At 36.8% G+C, this 16,955-nt stretch overlaps 2 protein-coding genes across 6 annotated transcripts in view; one reads left to right on the top strand and one right to left on the bottom strand.

The window, feature by feature from the left end:
• Positions 1-14,113, top strand: part of zfyve9b (zinc finger, FYVE domain containing 9b) — a 28,405-nt gene extending 14,292 nt beyond the window's left edge. The window contains exons 11-15 of the mRNA XM_056467776.1: positions 2,187-2,267; positions 4,356-4,518; positions 6,141-6,246; positions 6,721-6,897; positions 10,631-14,113. Of these exons, the coding sequence (XP_056323751.1) occupies positions 2,187-2,267; positions 4,356-4,518; positions 6,141-6,246; positions 6,721-6,897; positions 10,631-10,792 (689 nt within the window). The 3' untranslated portion in view covers positions 10,793-14,113. The remainder of the gene's footprint in view (positions 1-2,186; positions 2,268-4,355; positions 4,519-6,140; positions 6,247-6,720; positions 6,898-10,630) is intronic.
• Positions 14,114-15,388: 1,275 nt separating this feature from the next.
• Positions 15,389-16,955, bottom strand: part of elovl1b (ELOVL fatty acid elongase 1b) — a 62,514-nt gene continuing 60,947 nt past the window's right edge. For all 5 annotated transcript variants that reach the window (XM_056467773.1, XM_056467772.1, XM_056467774.1 and 2 more), the window contains one exon: positions 15,389-16,361. In XM_056467773.1, the coding sequence (XP_056323748.1) occupies positions 16,032-16,361 (330 nt within the window). In that variant the 3' untranslated portion in view covers positions 15,389-16,031. The remainder of the gene's footprint in view (positions 16,362-16,955) is intronic.

Raw genomic sequence — 16,955 nt, 5'->3', positions numbered from 1 at the left:
ATGAAAACTAATGACAGATTGTTCAGTGCCCTCCACTTTTATTAGTACCCTTGGTGGATATGAGCAAAGAAGGCTGTAGACATTTTGTCTTTATTGTGTGTTTTATTTTTTGCCTCAAAATATTAACCAAAAATCTCCTGTCATTAAGAATAAACCATTGCAAACACAGCACATTTTTGTCAAAAACTAATATCTTTACCTAGGCAAATCTCTGTTTTTATTGCTTTTTTTTGTTCTCTCCTAGCCAGGAAGCTAATTCTGTTAAAATCATCAACTCCAACATTTAGTCACTGAATTAAAGAAGTTATGTATAACATGCAGTGGTGGATTTAGGCATGGGCAACATGGGCGATCACCCAGGGCGGCATCTTTCTTGGGGCGGCATGGGAAGATGGTGCAAAAAAAAAAAAAAAGCCCCAGTAAGCTTTGAGATAATATTCACTTTACGCAAGTGTACTAATTTAGAGTGGTTATCCCAGAATAAAGACGTTAGGGACTTTACACATTTGGCATCTTTTGCACGCACAAGTTTGTTATTCTCTATGTGCAACCAAAACAACGCCGGTGAAAACAAATTGATGCTTGTGCACAGAAAGCCGTTCCCGTGGCCTCACATGCGCTGCTCCTGATCCCGGTTGTTTACATGCATGCCGATATGAGTGAACATTCGAGTCGACAAAACTAAAGTTTATATTATATGATGATGTTACTTTGACTAAGCATGGCTATAAAGCAGAAAGGAGGAATATGAGTCAGGGAGGTCACTAAGACTTCATAACACTAATTCTTGGCCATGAGTCGGGTCTAAGACAACAGATAATTTTATAAAACCTATATTTTTTTGCATTCTATAGAACTGTCATAATTAATATTCATGCAGAGGTCTTAGAATAATAGTTGTGTCTTTACATTGTTTTTCAGTTACATTTAGGATTGATTTCTGTTATTTGTTTATAATAATAATAATAATAATAATAATAATAATAAACAAATTGTGATATTTATTGAAAACAAAATAAATATATTTAAGTGTATTTATAATAATTTTTTACATTTTTTCAAAGTATATTTAAAAAAAAAATTATATAAGTATATATATATATACACACACACACACACACACACACACACACACACACACACACACACACACACACAGACAGTATACACACACCAAAATGCTGACATTTTTTAGAAGATAGAGCAAAAACATAATACAACAAGTGATAGAAAGATAGAACAAATGTCTGCAAAAGTACTACTAAAAGTCACGGTCATCAAATCACATACTGGATGTTGATTTATTCACAGTGGAGAAACAAATTCTGTGATCTTATAAACTTGGAATGCAATATTCACATGGTCTGCCTCATGATTTCATTTGTGTGTAGCAAAATACATGGTTCAAAGTACAACATTTAAAAGACAATAGTCCAAAAGCATTCATAAAAGTTATCCTTGTTTGTAAATTCAAATAGAGGAATTCAGAAGATAATTAAATTATCTCACAGACTTTGTGTTTGTTAAAAATACTTTCATAACAGTTTGAATGGATTCAGTATGCGGTAAAATCGTACAGTTGTATGTAATTGTAGGTCACCTGATAATCACAACATGATGAATGTAGTATGTCACAATAGTTTCATACAACATATTATATTATATTATATTATATTATATTATATTACAAGTGCCTAATAAAGACATTTCAGATGCCGCCCAAGTGATGAACTACATCTTTGTTTACTTTCAGAAATAAAGGTACAAGAGCTGTCACTGGGGCAGTACCTTTTCAAAAGGTACATATTTGTACCTGAAGAGTCCATATTGGTACCTCAAAGGTACATTTTAGGTGTATTTGGGTACTGATATGTACTTTTGAGGGACCACTAAGGACTTTTTAGGTACAAATATGTACCTTTTGAAAAGGTACTGCCCCAGTGACAGTTATCGTACCTTTATTTCTGAAAGTGTATAATGCTAAAATATGTTTATCAAGTCATAATGAATTGCGCCTTTACGTGACTTAATATCGAAAAAAAGATACTGAATTATATTTTTTGTTAGTTTTTTACTTGAATGACCACTTGAGGGCGCTGTCTGGCCGTCACACAAAGTTTGTTTAATTCATTGCTGACAGGAATTCTCTCACTCCGTCTGAATCTTTGTTTCTGTTCATCTTTCAGTCACCGGCTCATGTTTTTTCGTGTTCAGTGGAGCACTCAAACCTTCTTCAGGGTACTTGGCCAAGTCCAGCATTGTGGAAGGTTAAACATTTGTTATCTGAGCATTTCCATTGATTCATGTCACAGAAATTAAATGTTACTGTCTACAGATGCCACCCAGTTTGTGTATTTTACCCAAAAAAAAAAATTAAAAAAAACTAGCAAATGTTTGTAATGTAAGTTTTGATGCTGATTAACTGGTTTAAGCTGCTGCTTACTGGTCATCAGCTGATGACCAGCGAGAACCAGCTTAAACCAGAATCAAAACATACTTTACTAGTATATGTTTGTGTTTTTAGAAGGGTTACGCACTATTATATTCCATTTTTATATAAATATAGTGGATATCAAAATTAGAGAGCAACATACAATTTATTAGTCCTATCAGGAGTAAAAGAGCTGATGAATTACATACTTTCTGAAGAACTGTATATTAAATTAATTGAGATATTTTTAAAAATAACTCAATTATTGAACACCTTCAGATTCCTCCTAGTTATTTTTGTTAATCTGAACCTGGTGGTAATTTCCTTTACCTAAGAACCCTTAATTTACCAAACTTTCCAGTTTTCACTGACTTTGCAAGATGGTGAGCCATTCTAAAGTAAATGAAAGCCTCTGACAGCAGGTTAAGCAGATGAAGGCCAAAATGAGGACACTTTCAGTCATAGCAAGAGAACTCCATTTGTATCAGATCTGTCACTTCTAGAATATGCATTTTTACAATGTAATTCTGTCCTCCAAAAAGTCCACTAAATAAAATGAGAAAGAATACAAGTTAATGCGGAGAATCACATTTGGCTCAACTAAAGCTGGAATTGCTCACCAGTTCAATAATATATTGCATTATTTCTGGGGAAAAAATAATCAAGTGTTCACAAAATGTTCTTTAAATTGGATCATGCTGTAGCGTGTTCACTGAAATAATACACTTCTAATTCCACTTAATTAGCAAAAAATTAAATAGTTGTGCACTGGTGTTAAAGGTCAATGCCTTAAATAGATACATAACCTATACACAGTTGAGTATGTGGTAAATAGAATAACTTGATAGTGGGAAAAATACTATAGTAATTTATAGTAAATACTATAGTGTTTTTGAATTATACAGTTGTAAAGTACTTGAATTAATCTTTTGTGGTAATTCTATTGTTGCTATGGTAATACAGCCACTATAGTAACTAGAAAAGTAAAGTTTGTAGACAAACTTTATGTTGGCTTGAGAAAGCCTCATCTGAAAGTTTGAAGTTGTTTCAAAGTTTTAAGAATTTAAGTAGATTTTAAGAAGTTTGAAACAGTTGGCATAAATAAGTACATATGGGTTAACATGTTTCTAATATGGATTGACATGTTGTTAGCATGAATTTAGTATGAATTATCATGCTGCTTGTATCATTAGTATGTTGTTAGTATGTTTCTAGAATGGATTGGTGTGTCGTTAGTATGTTTCTAGTATGGATTAGTGTGTGGTTATGGATTAGTATATTAGTATGCTTCTAGAATGGACTGGTATGTCATTAGTATGTTTCTAGTATGGATTACTATATTGTTAGCATGAATTGGTACGTTGTTAGTATGTCCAATGTAAAGTCAATTGCTAGGGTGTGGCTAGAAAGGTAAAAGGTCATCAATGATTGGCAGGTCGGTAGTCTGAGTTGAATGAGCTCAAACTTAAGTCTGTATGACAGTCTGGTGCAAAGTAATGATGTCACCAAGTTTGGTCCAATGTTAAGTCAATGGGACTTTTCTGAATTTTCCAGGTCAGTTTTCGGAAAACCGTTAGTCGGATCAGTTGGAAAAGATATTTTATTAACTTAATTCAGTATAGTTTGGAGTTAGTTTGGTGGTGGTAGTATGAACGGTCTAGGAGAACGTTCTTATAATAGTCTAAGAAGAAGACGGAAGAATATTTGTCATTTTACAATACTGCAGTATGCTGTAGCGTTCATTAAAAATAAGTTGAACATACTGTAATATATACAGTAGAAATCACTAAACTATAGTATATGGTTCAAAAACACTATAGTATGTGGCTAGAGTATCTTTTGGACACATTTTGCGTGTTTCTAACATGCATGTGATTGAATGTGTGCATGTACTAAAATTCCATGTATCTGTTCCTCATTACAGATGGTTTGATGGTGCAGATCACCATGGAGACCATGGCTGAGTTACGTCGATGCCTGCGGGACATGAAAGACTTCACAGTGACCTGTGGAAAACTCCACCCAGCAGAGAGACAGGAATATGTGCACATTCAGTGGCAGGATGAAGAGCCGCGCTTTAATAAAGGGTTAGGAACAAACGTACATTCAGTTAGTGTGTTTGTCCAAGCGTCAAGTTTAAAGAAACACTTTTTCTTGAAAATAGGCTAATTTTGCAACTCCTCTACAGTTTTTACATGTTAGTTCATCAATTTTCAACTAGCTTTATATTTTTTCATGTTGAAAATAAAAGAGGGAATTAAAAAAAAAAAAAAAAAAAAAAAAAAATATATATATATATATATATATATATATATATATATATATATATATATATATATATATATATATATATATATATATATATATATATATATATATATATAAATAAATAAAACAATATATCTATTCAGGTAATTTGTTTCTTGAAGTCACAGTGCATACGGTATGTTATTTGGTCCATTTCATACAGTTCCCAGGCTTTTTAAATGCAAGCATTATAGGATGGAGGTTCAAACATGTTTCAATCATCTGCATGTGATGCACTTCACAGCTGCAGCAAGAAGAATTGTAAGAAGTGTCAGACTTTTCCAAGTCCTCCCAAGTTAAAACATCAGTCAGAGGATTTAAATAAGTTCAATCTGTGTTAGCTGAGCACACACACATTTCTCTTCCCCCTCCCATATTTATAGCCATCTCTCTTAAGCCCCACCCAAGGGCGCTTCAGTAAGAAAGATCCTCCATCCAGATCAGTTCAATCAGTACTTGTTAGGCAGAACAGCTAATCTGTACAGAAAAAGAAAGTGTGAGCCTGTGCCCCTCCCGTCCGGGATTGTTCCTGTAAACGAGCACACTTTGAAAGTAGAGTTGTAACATTTTGTTGATAACAAGAACCAAGGAGTTAACTTCTCAGTTATCAGTCACACGAAGCCACAGCTGTTATGCAAAGTAATATGAGGTTATATGAGGATAAACGCATCAATATAAGTTCGTGTAATTAGTTAAAAACAGAATTAAACTATTAATGCATAGGATAAAGTTAAAATCATCAAAAATTATTTCATAAAGTATATTTAGGATCTGCCATCGAAGCACTCAGGGCATACACCTACTGTAGCACAGCAACTGTAGGATCTTCAGAGATGTCATAATGGAAGATTTCCTTGAGAGCATCAAATGCATCTTTGAGTTGTTGCATTTTTGGATCCATTCAGAGGATCTCTTGGTCTGGCGGGAACACTTTTAGCTTAGCTTAGCATAAATCATTGAATCAGATTAGACCATTGATGACTAAGCTAAAGGAAAATTAATGAATGAATTGTTTTAAGCTTGACTCTTCTGTAGTAACATCTTGTACTCGCACCAATGGAGAATAAAAAGTTGCTATTTTCTATGCTGATACGGCTTGAAACTATCCTAAAAATGAGTCAGAAATTTTTTTCTTTTTTCGTTGGTCTTAATACATGATGTAATTACAGAAGAGTCAAACTTTAAATAGGAAAATTATCAAAACTCTAGTCATTTTTGAGTGAGATGCTAATGGTCTAATCCAATTCAATGATTTATGCTAAGCTAAGCTAATAATGCTCCCTCCAGACCTGAAAATCAGATGAATGGATTAAAAAAGGGTAAAAACTCAAATGTTTAAGTCTAGGGGAATGTTCTTTTAAGCCTGTGCTGTTTTCCTCTGATTTTATTGTGCATCTCACAGCATCGTCAGCCCCATTGATGGAAAGTCTATGGAGTCTCTCACAAACATCAAGACCCATCAGCGCTTAGAATTCAGAGCCAATGGGAAGCTCATACGCTGGACAGAGGTAAACAGTTTTACAAACCAACACATGCAGCTTACTATTTGAACTACAGATATGAAAGATTTTAAATCGTTTTTTTTGCATTTTTTAGCAATGAAAGTGAAATATAATTTTCACTTGGTGCTTTTATTAGCCACCGAGTGAAAATTATATATAACTCCAACACTTTGCGAACATTTTAAAACACAATAATAATAGTATAGCATAAAAAAACCCCTAAAAGAACAAAAAATGTACTGTACATATTACATACTAGAAATAAAATCTAATTTAATAAGTCAAATTAGAGGATTTAAGAAGTAAATATTGAAAAGGTTTCATACAGATGTTTCAGTGGTGCCTTTTATTTTGATGTATGTTCATGAATTAAGTGCTTACTTCATCTTTATCTGAATGGTAATTGATTACAACTCTTTTGCTGAAAGGCTTTCCAAAACCACTTGAAACAATACAATAATTTCTGTTTGAACTTGACAGGTGTACTACTTGCTGAAAGAGCAGCATCCAAATGGTCTTAATAATCACACCAGCCATAACCGTCTAACAGAACGTCTTGCCCGGGCATTCTGCCTGGCACTGTGCCAGTCTCTCTGTTTGCTGAAGGAGGACGGCATGACCAAACTGGCACTGAGAGTGATCCTGGATGGACAGAAGGTGAGACGGGACTCTTTATTTTTCAGCGTCATATATACACTCACCAGCCACTTTATTAGGTTTACCTTACTAGCGCCAGCCATATATTCAATAAGGTGTTGGAAGCATTTCATTTTAACATGAGAGCATCAAGCTGTTGCTGCACATCCATGAGGTGAATCTGATATTTTTGGAGGTCATCTGGAATATTGAGTATAGTGAACTCATTACAAAGACTATAGAGTACACAAGACGTGTCACTCGTATACTTTTGAATAGAGAAAAGTGTAACAGTCAATATGGCGAATGAAGCGCCGCCTTCTAGTACAGGAGCCAATCAGTGATCGCTATATGGTGAATAAAGCCTGCCTTCTAGTACAGGAGCCAATCAGCGATCGCTATATGGTGAATAAAGCCCGCTTTCTAGTACAGGAGCAAATCAGCGATCCCTATATGGTGAATAAAGCCTGCCTTTTAGTACAGGAGCCAATCAGTGATCGCTATAGAATGACAATTATCCGGGGGAGGGGCTTGGACTAGACGTGAGTTTCTGCAGATTCTGTGTGATACGAACATTTCGAAATGAAACTACAGTTGTTAATTTTATTGGTTATTCATAAAATGTAATGTAATTGTAATCTTGGCAAGTAGTTTTGGAGAATTTGATGCTTCCCCATTCAAACAGAATGCCTGAGCATACTGCCCGAGAGGCATTTCAAAGATGGCTGCCGAGTAAAATGACTTGCCTTAAAGGGAAGTTTGCTCATTATCAGTAGTGTAAAGAAACAAATTACAAATACTCAAATAACTGTAATTAAAGGTGCTGTATGTTAGTTTTTGACTCTTCTAAAGCATAAAAATACCATGTTTGCAAATATTTAAGAAACATGCTATGTGAACATTCTTGTTTATCTGAAAAACAATGCTGAAGTCAGCTATTCCGCTTTGAAAATGTGCGTCACGTGCCAGAATGCTGCCTTTGTTTTGGTTCTTGTAACCCGCCCACTGTAACTTTAGCCAATTATATTTCAGCAGCCCGGGTTCAGTCAGGAAGGCTCTCAAAGTATGCATCTGTGATCGAAATGCGACCTCCGGTGGACAGTAACAGACTCCGAAATGAGATGCAAATTCAGAGTTCCACATGAAGTGGTTATTAATTAGCAAATAATATCAATATTACGAACGTAAACATTAGGTGAGCAGGTTACATTGTAACCCTGTGTCAAAACAACATGCTACGTGACGAGATTTGCAGTGATGAGCAATTTGGCCGTTTGCATTAGACGAAACATGACAGAAATTTAAATACAGCCATTCAGAAGCACAGAATATGCACTCACTCATGAAATGGTAAGGTTTATGGTGTAATTAATACATATTAAAACCTCTTTAACATTATCAAATGTAGCTGCTGAGTCACTGTGTTGGTTTGCATTATTTCACAGTTCTTAAGTTCAATTTCAAACGGTTTATTTAATTTTTTAAGATCTGAGGTGAACTATCTGCTGCTGCTTTCAGTAGTATGGCAATAAATGTCATGTAAAATGGCATTCAAACTTATATATTAGAATTTAACACTGAATAAAGCACATGAGGTGTACCTGAGGTGATCATTGTCATTAGGTTTTCTGTTGTTCAGCTGCAAAAAATAGAAGCCGTTTCTGAAATATATTTATTTATATAAATTCCAGGTGTTGGTTAGGACAAAAACTCCTTTTAATATTGAAAATATTCCTTCTATCCTGTGTTGTTGCTTTTAGAACATGATTTAAATCATCCTTATATCAGCGTTTAGGCTCGATAGTCAGGCACACTCACGTCAATCTGGCAACCTGCGCTTGAATGTGTGTTTTGATCCAGGAGTGCAATACCTAGTTCATCCACTGGGTGTCAAACTTACACACTGCACCTTTAAGTAGGTTTTCCTTAGGAATTGTACTTCACTGTGTGTAGTTTTTAAAATGCATACTTTCACTTGAGTGCATTTTAGTGCTGCATCTTTACTTTTACTCCACTATTTAACTTCAACCTGTAGTTACTACTTTATTTTTTTACTTCTATTTTTTATTTGAATAGCTAAGTAGAAGGATTCCCATTCTTTATGATCCTCATTCAATCAAATTCCGTGTAGAAAAATCGCATCATACAGAACAACCTTAAGACACGAGTGCCTTATAAATAAAAACATGTACAGTGTGGAAGTGATAAAGGTTTCCAAGAAGACAAAACTATATCTTTAAGCTAGAAAAGTAAAGTTGGTAGGCAAACTTTACAGTGACTTAAGAAAGCCTCGTCTAAAGTTTAAATAATTGAAGTAATGTAATGTGTATTTATATAGCTCATTTATCATGTATACACCCAAAGTGCTTCACAATCATAAGGAGGAGGGTCTTACCACGCCACCACCAGTGTGCAGCATCCATTTGGAAGTAGTTTTTAAGACGTTTGAAACAGTTATAGCTACATATAAGTTAGCGTGTTTCTAGTATGGATTGACATGTTTCTTACTAGGCTGTTGATGGGGGGTTCTGATTGGTTGCTAATGTGCTGCTAAGTGGTTGCTGGGGTGTTCTTAAAGGGTTTCCTGGGTGTTTTGAGTGGTTGCTAAGGTGTTGCTAGGCGGTTTTTAGGGTGTTCTGAGTGGTTGCTAAGGCGTTGCTAGGGTGTTTTGACTGGTTTTAATGCGCTGCTAGGTGATTGCTAAGGTGTTCTGAGTGGTTGCTAGGTAATTGGTAAGGTTTTGCTAGGTGGTTGTTAAGATGTTCCAGGTAATTGTTATGGTGTTGCTAGGTGGTTGTTAAGGTGTTCCAAGTCATTGTCAGGTGGTTGTTATGGTGTTGTTAAGTGGTTGGTAGGGTGTTCTAAAAGGGATTCTAGGGTGTTCTGAGTGGTTGCTAAGGTGTTGCTAGGCAGTTTCTAGGGTGTTTGAGTGGTTGCTAAGGCATTGCTAGGGTGTTTTGACTGGTTTTAAGGCGTTGCTAGGTGGTTGCTAATGTGTTTTAAGTGGTTGCTAGGTAATTGCTAAGGTTTTGCTATGCGGTTGCTAGGATGTTCCAGGTAATTGTTATGGTGTTGTAAGGTGGTTGCTAATGCGTTGCTAAATGGTTGCTAGGGTGTTCTAAGTCATTGCAAAGGTGTTGCTTAGCGGTTGCTAAGATCTTCTGAATAGTTGCTAGGCAGTTGCTAACATAAATTAGCATGGTTCTAATGTGAATTAGCATGTTGCTAGCATGTTTCTAGCATAAATTAGCCTGCTATTAGCATGGTTTTAGTATGAATTAGCATGTTGCTACCATGTTTCTAGTATAAACACTTAACAAGCGAATACAATTTCATGTCCTCATGAACAACATAAACCTGTACACACACACACACACACACACCTGGGATTCAATTTGTCATTTGTTGACATATTTCAATTTCTTCTAACAAAACTGCTTAACTTGTCACTGTATCTGTTGACATTTCTACTTCTCCAACTGTTAGATTTGTACTACAATGTATCGTCTGTACTCCTTTTCTGCACTTTCAATCCAACATGTGCCCATGCAGTTGCTTTAATTATCATAGTTGAGTATTTTATAAGGGCAGGTCAGGAGTGAAGCATGTGAGTATGACATGCCTGACCTTCTACCCAGTGACATCAGTGTTCTGCTTCATTAATGCTGTTTGATGGAAGGTTTTGAATTGGAGCAGAGGTCATGATCACACTACAAAACAACCCTTTTTTTATTCCCATTTCTCTGATCTTCAGATGGAGTTTTTGGCAGGCAGTAACGGCCAGCGCCTTCCAGCCCCGTACCAGGACTGTCTGAACCAATCGTTAATGTCTGTGGTGCAGAGTAACTCTCAGTACCAGGGTCTCGCCGCCTGCCAGCTGGAGCTCATCTTCTATATTCTGGAGGACACGTCATAGAGACGGACGGACCACCTACTGTCACATGTGCCAATACTTGCAGAAACCTCATGAGCATAACCTTGGAGTTCAGTATCATTTGAGCGTGGAATGTGGTAGATCTTCCCATGGGGCAGCTTATTTTTAGTAGTTTAGTCAATACCCTACTGCTCACTGTGAATCGATCTGGGGTTAGAACATTGAAAGGTTTTAAGAACTACTAACAGTCATAACTAGAGGTCGACTGATCGTTTGTTTTTGCTGATTGATTAACATCTCATGGAACTATCATTTAAAGCAGTGGTTCTCAACCACGTTCCTGTAGGACCACCAACACTGCATGTTTTGGATGTCTCCTTCGTCTGTCACACCCATTACAGATCTTTGCTAATGAGCTGATGATGTGAATCAGGGGTGTTTGGTTAAGTAGACATGGAAAATGTGCAGAGCTGTTGGTCCTCCAGGAATATGGTTGAGAAACACTAATTTAAACACTCCACTTTTTGTAAACAGGCTAACTTTACTACTCCCCTAGAGTTAAACTGTTGAGTTTTACCATTTTTGAATCCATTCAACCAATCTCTGGGTCTGGCAGAAGCACTTTTAGCGTAGCTCAGCGTAGATAACTGAATCCGATTACACCGTAAGATCAAATAGTTTTGATAATTTTCCTGTTTAAAGCTTCACTCTTCTGTAGAACATTGTGTACTAAGTTGCTATTTTGTAGGCTGGTATGCTAGAAAATATACTCTCAATATGGTGTAATAATCAAGGAATTTTGCTGCTGTACCTTGGTTGCAGCCGGCGCACTGATATTACACAACACCTGAAACATTAGCAAACTTCCATCAATTGAACCAATGTGCCCACTATGGAGACATTTGTGGGAGATGATTCAGAACTATTTTTTGACACTGCGTAACATCTTTGTGCCTGCTTCAGCCATGGTGGTACATCAGCAAAGTTGATTATTACACTGGAATGAGACTACAGAAGAGACCAGCTTTGAACTCTTTGGTCATTTGAGCAAGATGATAATGAGCAAATTGTAAGTGAACTTTCATTTTTGGGTGAACAATCCCATTAAGCAATTAGTGAAGTTTATCTATAAACTAATTTCGCGAGGATCACATGCTTATGATTGATCACAGCTGGTCCCGCATTAGCCAATTTATGACTCGCCAATAAGAAAATTCCTAAGTCCCCATAAATAACCTAAGTTCCAAACCACAGTCATCTTCATTTTGAAGAATTCTCCCCTCCTCCTCCTTTCCTAGATGGGTGGCACGGCAGCCCAGTGGTTAGCACTGTTGCCCCACAGCAAGAACGTCACTGGTTCTAGTCCTTACCAAGCCAGCCGCCGTTTCTGTGCAGAATTTACATGTTCTCCCTGTGCTTGCGTGGGTTTCCCTCGGTTTCCTCCCACCATCCAAAAACATGCAACTTAAGCTAATTAACTGATCCAAATCAACACCATAGACATGTTCCTAGTAAGTAGTTAGCCCTTCATAACAATCCCTAATTGCTCATTAGCTATAAACAGCAGGGGAGTTATTGAGATCTACCTGAGCTCAAACTCAAACCTCTGGCCCTGGAAACAGGAGGGAGCCCTGGGCTCGATGATCTTATGAGCTGTGTTCTCTCCTGGGACAGCATGCCAAACTCACTTTATAATCAATCATCAGCTAAGTGTGAATTCTTGAAACTTCAATTACAGTAGTTTAAAATTGATTAGTAATTCTACTAAAAAGTGAGTAAACCCCTTGCCTTAAAAGTGACAAGTTGACTTAACTTAAACTGAGTATCCTAAACCTGTTGTTACTTGAAACTGTTAAGTTGACAAAATTTCATATTTATGCACAATCATTCACTGAAACTTAATGGGTTTACTCACTTTTAAGTACACTACCTGACAAAAATCTTGTTGCTTATCCAAGTTTTAGGAACAACCAATAATAACTTGACTTCTATCTGACCATTTGGTATCAGAAGTGGCTCATATGAAAGGCAAAGGTTTCTAGATTACGCTTATTTTACCAAAATAAAATATGATCATGCCTTGATTTTTAATTAGAACAGTAAGGTCTGACTTTGCTTGGACAAAAGTCTTTTCACTCAACTGAAATAATGTCCAGTATAGAATATAAAGTCATGGTACAGTGGAAAAAGAATTTATATTGTGTATGACTCCCATGAGCTTGGAGGACTGCATCCATACATCTCTGCAATGACTCTAATAACTTATTAATAAAGTCATCTGCAATGGCAAAGTAAGCGTTCTTGCAGGACTCCCAGAGTTCACCAAGATTCTTTGAATTCATCTTCATTTAACCCCAGACATGCATAATGTTAATGTTTGGTGACTGGGCTGGCCAATCCTGGAGCACCTTGACCTTCTTTGCTTTCAGGAATTTTGATGTGGAGGCTGGAGTATGAGGAGGAGCGCTATCCTGCTGTAGAATTTGCCCTCTCCTGTGGCTTGTAATGTAACCGGCAGCACAAATGTCTTGATACCTCAGGCTGTTGATGTTGCCATCCACTCTGCAGATTTCTCGCATGAAATGTAACCCCAAACCATGATTTTTTCCCTCACCAAACTTGACTGATTTCTATGTGAATCTTGGGTCCATGCAAGTTCCAATAAGTCTTTTGCAGTATTTGTGATGCAATTCAACAGATGATTCATTGGAAAAATCTACCTTCTGCCACTTTTCCAAATGATCAACTAAAAGTCAAATTATTATTTGTTGCTCTTACAACTGGGATTTATGACAAGACTTTTGTCAGGTAGTGTAGTAAACTAATCGCTTTTTTAAAAAAGAGAGTTAACCTGTTACTTTTAAAATCAATGCATTTTAAAGTGAAGTTATCCACATACATCAGCAAAACTGTTATCGGTCGACCTCTAATCATCACCAACAGATCATCTGTGACAAATAAAAAGTAGCTGTCTGTAGTTTACAGTCTGGACTTCTTCTAGAGACCTCGACTTGGTCAGAAAAGATTTAGAAAATTAAAGGGTTAGTTCACTCTAAAATTAAAATGATGTTATTAATTACACAACCTCACGTCGTTCCAAACCCCAAGACCTTTGTTTGTCTTCAAAACACAAATTAAGATGTCCCGATTCATTTAAGGTCCAGAAAAACACCATAAATCATCTTTAAAACAAATCTAAATGTTATCAAGCTTCAAGAATACATCGGTGCACACTTAAAGACTCCAACACCCAGCAAACAATTTTGTGTTTAATAGACGTCTAATAGACATCTAAATGTAGACAGCTTGGCTAAAACAAGGCTAAACTTGGGCTGTCAGTGAAAATCTAATCGACATCTAAGAATAGCCTAAAACTAGACTAGTCGTCAAATAGACAGATTAGACAGACTTTATATGTGTAGTCAGTCATTTCTGTTTATTTGATGACTAGTCTAGTTTTGGCCTATTCTTAGACGTCTATTAGATTTTCACTGACAGCCCAAATTTAGCCTTGTTTTAGCCAACACGGCTATATTTAGACATCTATTAGACATCTTTTATAAACAAAAAAAAATGCTTGCTGGGCATTTTCTTTTTCTCGGTGTCAGTATAGGGCGCATATTCACATGTCATGCTGCTTATATGTATCTCAGATGCACTTGGACGTCATACACAGGCATCCGGGCTATATATCTATATATGCACAGTATACTAACACTGATCTATAAATCATTATTTTTGTTTTATGTGCACACGAATGTACTCTTGTAGCTTGATGATAATCTCATTGAACCACTAAAGGCATATGATTGATTTTAGGATGTTTTTTTTAGCTTCCTTTCTGGACTCTGAACAAGTCTGGACCATTGGTGTCCATGAGTGAGTTCTCAGATTTCACCTAAAATATCTTAATTCATGTTCGGAAGCTTTGAAATGACACAAAGGCGAGTAATTAATAATACAATTGAGATTTTTAGGTGAACTAACCCTTTAAAGCCAGACTCCTGGACATTACTGATAAACGAGGACCAAAGTGTGATAATTAGCATGTGCTAAATTGGAAAGAGACTCGGATTCTGTTCCTGAATTTTCAGTCTTCCACATTTAGAACTCATTGTAGCCATGGCAATCTCTGTTGTACTACCTGAAATAGGCGCAACGATGACTTCTCCCGAGTCACTGTACAAATCCCATAACGCCCTGTTCTCCCAGCTTGTCCTGACCTCTGCCCTACATTAATGCACACCTGCTGGAGAAAAAAAAAAGGCACCAGGAATTCAGCAAAACAAAGGCGACGCTTAAATAAACAGGAGCGTGAATTATACGCACAAACTCTCATGCACTGTGAGCTTGAAGTCATTTGCTCCTACACAACCTCGGTGAACTTGGTTTGTCCTCGTTTCCTCCCTCACACACACACGGCGTAGGATGCTTGCTCATCTGGTCTTCCTCTGTTGCTTTTCAGGAACTGAATGGACTTTTTGTTTACATGTAACATGCTGCGCATTCTTGAGGACTGTTGCAGATTGTGAAGGAGAAGCGCGGCATGCACACGCTGCAGATTTCGCGTCTTGACTGAAGCCTAAAACATGAGAAATAAAGTCAGAGCGAACACCACTGCATTCTCATAGACGACAATGTTATTCAAAAAGTATTTTAATAATTCAGCCATTTACATCGGAGAGATGCCAAAAGAACATGTTGAAATGTCAGGCCGAATAGTAGGCCATTGATTTTATTGAAGAAGGGAACTACAATGTGCCATCAAACAGCATAACTTACATGGAATAAACAGATAACTGTATTTTAAAATGGGATTTATTTTTGGGGATTTTATTCGAGTGACGTTTTTTTTTTTCTCTATCGCGTTAGTTTGTAAGGTAAAACTATTTACATGTGTAATTCAAGTTTACTGATGTTGACTGTACAGTGTCTGCTATTGGGGGAGTATGAAAGACACACATATATACTTGTGTGTGTGTTTGTGCCCATCTTTAAATTCAATCTGTTTAGATGAACGTCGAGCAACATCAGCAGAGGACTCATCCGGTCAGTACTCTTTTTCCTCTTCATACATTATGCTCAATAATTATTCTTTAGATTAATTTATGACAACAAAAAAAAATATCCAAACAAGGATTCATATCCCCTTGTACTTATCATAAAAAAATGAAGATTTAGCAAAAAAAAAAGAAGTGTCCCAAAACACTCTTTGGACTCCATATAGTGCTTAGTGCAGGTTTTCCTGGTCATCCGTTTTGGGTCTTCTCTTTCTGAGCTCTCAGGCTTTCTTCATCTTGCCGTTGAGAGCGTTTCCGTTCTCGTGGTGTTTCCTTCCATTGCTCAGGCTGTTTTCATGGACGCTGTGGCCGTTTGAAACTTCTGAAGAGCCGTTGGTGACTATGGTGGATCCATTGGCCTTGGCGTTCTGCTGGGTGTTTTTCGGGAGCCTCTTGCCCTTCACGTACGCCTGGTACCAGAAGTTGGAGAACAGCACGAAGAAGAAGGTTCCGTAGAGCCAGATGAGGTGGATGATTATGGGAACCTGGAAGTCACAGCTTTCCATGAAGTACCACTGAGACACGTGAAGAGACACCAACACGAACTGAGTCTGTGGAGAAAGAGTAAGAAAGGCTGAGTTTCTGAGATCGATAGGAAATTTGAATGTTGATTTATGGAAAGGCAGTTTATACTGACAATGCATGTTAATAAAAAAAAAACAACAAAAAAAAGGATAATTTTACCAGTCAAATGTTTGGCAACATTGAGATTTGGGTGACAAAACACAAAAACACATTTTTTGAGATGTTGACAGTCATATAATTGCCACACATTGCTAAAAACACCATATATTTCACTAACAAGTGAAAATTGGTTGTTTTTGCGTTGTTTAGAGCAAATTCGTTCTTCCAATTTAAATCGGAAAAATCAGAGATTTTGAAGCTACGTCACATTGATTAGATCATTGTGTAAATTCCAGCGTGGGGATTGGCTGTGTGTACCAGCTGGTACAAAGTGACATCATTGAGTTTTCAGCATTAATTCATGAGAAAGACTTGGTTTGAACTAATCAGTGCACTCTATTGTGAACGAGATGCAACTTCACTAATCTGCATGATATAGCTTCAAAAACTCTTTACCTGTTACAGTGTTCAGAGAGATGTCACGTTGTGTTGCCAACCATAATTTAAACTAGTATAAGAAT

This window comes from Danio aesculapii, chromosome 11, assembly GCF_903798145.1.
Source record: "Danio aesculapii chromosome 11, fDanAes4.1, whole genome shotgun sequence".
NCBI lineage: Eukaryota > Metazoa > Chordata > Actinopteri > Cypriniformes > Danionidae > Danio > Danio aesculapii.
This window is presented reverse-complemented; position numbering and strand designations above follow the sequence as displayed.